Below are 5366 nucleotides of genomic sequence, written 5' to 3' on the forward strand. Positions count from 1 at the left end.
TTTTGAGACATCTATGTAGTTCAGGGCGGCCTCAAATTCACAATACTCCTGCCTCAGCTTTGCAAGTACTGCAATTACAGATTTGAGGCAACTCGTGCGGCTTCTATTTAGATTCTAGAAAACAAGGGCCTTGTGTAGCATTTCAAGACTCATCTCCGGTTTCAGAGATGCCCACTAATTTGAATTAGGGAACAAAAAAGTCATAGCTCTCAGCGTTTGACGCTTTAATCCAACAGGCAGCGCCTCACCCCAAGCAAGGCCTTCGGCATTAAGCCAGCGCTGGGGCAAGGGAGAGATCTCTTTATCTGCTTGGGCTTGGAATGCCAAAGAGGGAGGTACACCTCTGCTGGGCGACAGGCCGGCCTGGGTTAGCGTAGGTGGCGCGATTCTTCGCCGCGCTCGCCCCCGCCTGGGGCAGGGCTCCGGGGCTCTCGGGGGCGCAGCCCGCGGAACGGCGCGGGTTTGTTGGTGAACGGGTGCCACTGGCCCTGGATGCTGGGGTTGTCGGTGTGGAAGGGCTTTCGGATGCGGACCACGTCCAGGCCTGACTGGCCCGCCAGCTTCTGAACCAGCGCGGCGATCTCTTCCGCCGACTTGCAGTGGATGCTCTCCTCGCGCACGGCCCCATTGAGGTACTCGGCCACTACTCCGGGCACGCAGCACGGTCGGGGGTTCACGTAGACGACAACCCCTGGGTTGCGACGGGCGAAGTCGATCACCTCGCGTTCCACGAACTCCCTGGCGCCGCGCGACGAGGGCCCATCGCGGCTGAGACTGAAGCTGAGACGCTGCAGCTGCTGCACGTACCGCCCCAGCCCGTTGTGCAGGACGCTGGCCAGGAAGCGGCTCGCGGTGCCGCGCGCAGTCATGGCGGCGGCCGCCCGAGAGCCAGCAAATTTTTTTTTGGTTCAAACCCAGCAAAATAATGTCTCCATCATCCCTCACCCTACTCAGCCCTAAATGCCTCCATGATCTTTTCTGGGGTACATACGCCGTTCTTCCCCACTCCTTCCCACTCTGTCACCCCAGGATATTTTTATCTGTGGAAACAGGCAGACAAATTTGTCTTGTTCACTGCACATGCTTCCAAATATTTTGTTTATGTCAGGGTCTAGGCTTGCGAAATTCAAAAACTAAACACTCTTCCTTTAGTTCTCATTTGCATTCTGCTGTGCGGTGCATCCCCTGAAGCAAGATGCACACGCACCAGAAGAAATTCAAGGCAAAAAGGAGTTGATGCTCTCAGCGCTCATTACAAAATGCTATTTCATCGCACGTGTTTGGTCCTACTTGTAATTCCATTCAAGTAGTCATCTAGGTTCCGTTCACTGATGCTGCTATTGAAGTGATGAGCTACAATAAATACCCTCACTTGGGAATTCATGTAAAAACACTAATAAACAAAGCCCACCATTGGAATTCTTGGGACAGAGATCGTTTTTCAAATATTTATGGATATCACAGTTTTTCCTTTAAAGGTTTGCGCTGTCACCATCTTGTATAAGAATATCCATTTCCACATAGCGTCAAGCGCTGAGATTTATCATATATTTTATATTATTATTCAGTTTGACAGCTGAAAATATTTTTGCCTTCTGATTTCCCATGTCATCAGTTATAAAGATGATTTGAATACATCCTCATGATCTATTCTTTCACATCATGTATTCCCTGGACTGTTAATTGATATGTAAAGGGTCAAGTTCAATACCTAAAGTGTGTTAGGCAGAACTTTGCAAGAGTTATGCTTATGTATTGTTGTTTGCGGACACAGAATTTGAGGCAACTCACATTCCCATGGATATTCATTTGAAAGCAGCTGGACACCTCTTACACAGGATAGGAACGAAACATCCTGAGACTGGAAAACTGAGTCACTAACGTCATGCTTTAACGATGCCACTTTATCTCCACTTTGCGGGCAGAGCTAGGACTCATCACGAGGCCCTTGTCCCCGTGCTCGCCTGGTAGTAGTCGTGAAAGGCAGCTGTTGCCGCCTTCTAGGGTCCCTGGAGCACGTGTGGGTTTCAGAAGGCAGAACATGTTACAGTTCATTAGCACAAACGATTTCTGATCTCTTCCAATATGGTAGCACACCTATTTCCCACATCCAGTGTTGTCACTGCCTCAGAGAGAGTCCGCTGCCATAGATTTTCTCACAGGAAGAGTTCCAGAACAGGAAACTAAAAGAAGACTTGGAAGAACTTTAGGAAAAATAGACAAGCACTGATTGCCAGCAGAATGATCATTTCCCCCGTGTACTCTAACAATGGCACGTCTAAAATATTTCTCCCTCTTTTTTTCATACTTATTCATTGTTTTGTTTTATACTTGCCTATACCCTACTCAGACTGGAGTATTCTCTCGCTGTTAGAAAGCACCTTGAAATCTCACTAACTCAGAGGAACTTGCAACATTCGTGCTTCACCTTTATCTTGATCGTCATTGTTCCCAGCTCCGAAAACCACAGTGTGCCCCGAAACCCTCCAGAGTAACTAGGACCATCTCATTTTACAGATGGAGTTTCTCACTTTCTCAGGTGCTTAAAATGCCAAAGTCAACAAGTAGTAGGTTACAGAATCAACAGTAACAGGCTCTCACAGTCTGTGACCAATCTGGCAAGGGAAATGACAGCAGACTTTCATGTGAGTTACGGCGTTTCTTAGAACAGCCCCTACTGGGGCTACCAGTTAGGGGGCCTTAATGAAAAGGCTGCTGCATTGGTCATTTTTCCATTGCTGGAATAAAATATCTTATACTCTCAGTTTAAAGAAGGGGAGGTTTATTTTGACTCCATGGTCAGCGGGCTGCTGGGCAGAAATGACATGGAGGAAGCAAGCTGCACAGCCTATGGTAGCCTGGAAGTGGAGGAGAGGGACAAGAATGTGCCCTCCGAGGTCACAGTCCCAGTGACCCTCGCCACATGCCAGCTAGAGCTCCTCCATGGTCCACTCACCTGTCGAACATGTAAGACCAAAGCTGGCTCTCATGGTTCCACTTAGGCCTGCGTGATGGTTACACGGCTGAGCGAGGCAGCTTCTGGGGTGCAATTCATAGATGAAGAAACCCTGTGACCGCCTGAGCCCCACTCCCCTTTATAGACACCCTCCCAGTACAGACGAGGCCCTGGTGGCGCCCTTCCTCCACTGCACGCCCCTCCCCGGTCAGGATGCTCCGCCGCAGGCTGCCGAGCTCTCCTCTCACTGCATGTAGCTGCACCCTTCCTTCCCGCTTGAGACCCTCACTGTTCTCGGCAGAAGTGAATCTTAAGTTTCATCCAGGGATTTTAAAACACAGAGAGAAGCTCTTGCACCCCTGGAGGCTTCAGATTGCAAACTTCCACCATAATGCAGTTACATCATTTTAGAAAACCTGAGGTCCATAGAGAAACAGCAGTAGGTGTTGGATTGCACCGAAAAGTAAACAGCTCTGCTCAGATTATAACCTTCAGCTAGATGTAGAAGACTGCTTCAGGTCAACACGCATGGTCCGTTTCATATTTAAATGTTATCACAGAAAATTCTGATGTTCGTGATAAGCATTTTCCTTAATAATAGCTTATATGTATTAAATTTGGCAGGATGCCACTCATCTTTCCAGTAAAGAGATAAATCTTTTAAAGCAACATGGTAGGTATCACCATTCTGTAAAAAATAATGTCCCATATATTTTTAAGTTGTATGTCACTTGCTGTAACCCACATAGGTCACTTAACGTTGGGGTAAGTTCTGAGAAATGCACTGGTGGGGGACTTCTGGGTGAATATCAGAGTACTTACATAAACCTAGTGATACAGCAAACTATTCTACAGAAAACTCTTGTTTGTAAGTAGACTACCCTGTAAAATTCAACAACATCAGAGTAGCCGCATGAACAAGCAGCAGCCTGTTTAGCATCGCTGTCCAGCGTTGTGTGGTGTGGAGAGCTGTACATGCTACATTTTATACAACTAGCAGCGACTAGGGCTGTGTACACCAGCACCAGCACAGACTCGGGAGCAACGCCATGCAGTGTTGTGTTTCGGTGGCTATGACACCCCCCCCCCCCCAGCTTTGTGGCTTCCCTATCATCTTGTGTGACTATCGCCTTATGCACAATCTGCTGGCCACCATCCCATTGTTTTGCTACACGTGGCTGACGTTCTCGTGCTGCATGTCACCAGAAGCACCCACGTCAGGCCAAGGGCTGGAGCAAGTGGCGGCCACCGGGAATGAGCGCTCCCTCCACAGCCACAGCTGTAGGTTCTTACCCACTTCAAGGCTCCATTCCAATGTCATGTTTTATTAATGAAGACTTTCATGACCACGTGGTATAAAATACCTGTGCTTCACTCTGCTCTATTTTTCTACGCAGAATTTGTTGCCACATGTCAGCATAGTGTGTGTCTACTCGTGCACCATAACTCGCTCCTCTTAGAAACAGTCTTCACGTGATTAGGCAGTGAAATCTGTGCCGGCATCCCCAGCCAGGCTTAAGGGCACCACGATAGGTCCTTATTGAACATTCCTGGAGTAAATGGACGGATCGCACCCCACCCACCCCGCAAGAGCGATCATGTCCGTGTCAGCAGCGCCTGTCCGCCACATGGTTCCACCCCAGGAGTATCTGGGGGTCTCCTGGGGATCTCATGTCAAAGGTCCCTAGTTTTGAAAGAAATGCAGTTTCACAGAAGCAAGGGAGGCGGCGCCTTCTTTGTCCAGGCACGGAGCGCTGGCGGGGAGGCGCTTTCCGCCCCTGCCCTGTGCCCTCCTGAGCTTGCTGGGGTGCTCCGGCGGCTCACGGGGACCCCCCGCTCAGAGAAGCTCTCAGGAAGATCGCCTTCCATTCCCAGACACCAAGCACATACCCCAGTGGGTGACATTTAGCAATGAAGTGATTTTGACTCTAGCCCTTATCAGTGTTTCTGAAATATACAGTCTAATTAAATTACTCAGAGCTGGACTGTAATCAGGAGCAAGGTTCACGGTCAGGAACCGGAAAGATGGCCAGGGTGCGCATACAGCCTCGGAAGTTACCCAGAAGAGGGCGCCAGTGCTCTGCATGAGGTACACTACCAACACACACACACACACACACACACACACACACACACACACACGCCCTTCACAGACCTTGTATGCAACAAATCAGCTGATACAAAATATGCTCAACATTAGGTAGAAAATATATAGATACGCAATTTTAAAAGTCAGAATCAAAGCCTATCCATAGTACTAAGGGTTTTTTGTTTTGTTTTGTTGTTTATAAAATCTTCTTCAGTCTTGGCCATAATTAACAATTCTACTGGAAATCATTTATTTTCTATTATCAAAAATGGCTATCAGTGCCAATTCTGTGATACTTTATTAAGTAATGAACCTCTATCA

General features: G+C 48.3%; 1 protein-coding gene across 1 annotated transcript; it reads right to left on the reverse strand.

Moving 5' to 3' along the window:
* Positions 1-888, reverse strand: LOC101580712 (39S ribosomal protein L43, mitochondrial-like). Its single transcript, XM_012517738.2, has one exon. The coding sequence runs from the start codon at positions 867-869 to the stop codon at positions 369-371; it is 501 nt and encodes a 166-aa protein (XP_012373192.1). The 5' UTR covers positions 870-888; the 3' UTR covers positions 1-368.
* Positions 889-5366: the final 4478 nt, after the last annotated feature.

Source organism: Octodon degus, unplaced genomic scaffold (assembly GCF_000260255.1).
Source record: "Octodon degus isolate 3935 unplaced genomic scaffold, OctDeg1.0 scaffold00210, whole genome shotgun sequence".
In the NCBI taxonomy this organism is placed as follows: Eukaryota; Metazoa; Chordata; class Mammalia; order Rodentia; family Octodontidae; genus Octodon; species Octodon degus.

Bases quoted from the DNA above. Each gene is read 5' to 3' on its own strand.
- LOC101580712 (XM_012517738.2), bottom strand. From the start codon at position 869: ATGACTGCGCGCGGCACCGCGAGCCGCTTCCTGGCCAGCGTCCTGCAC.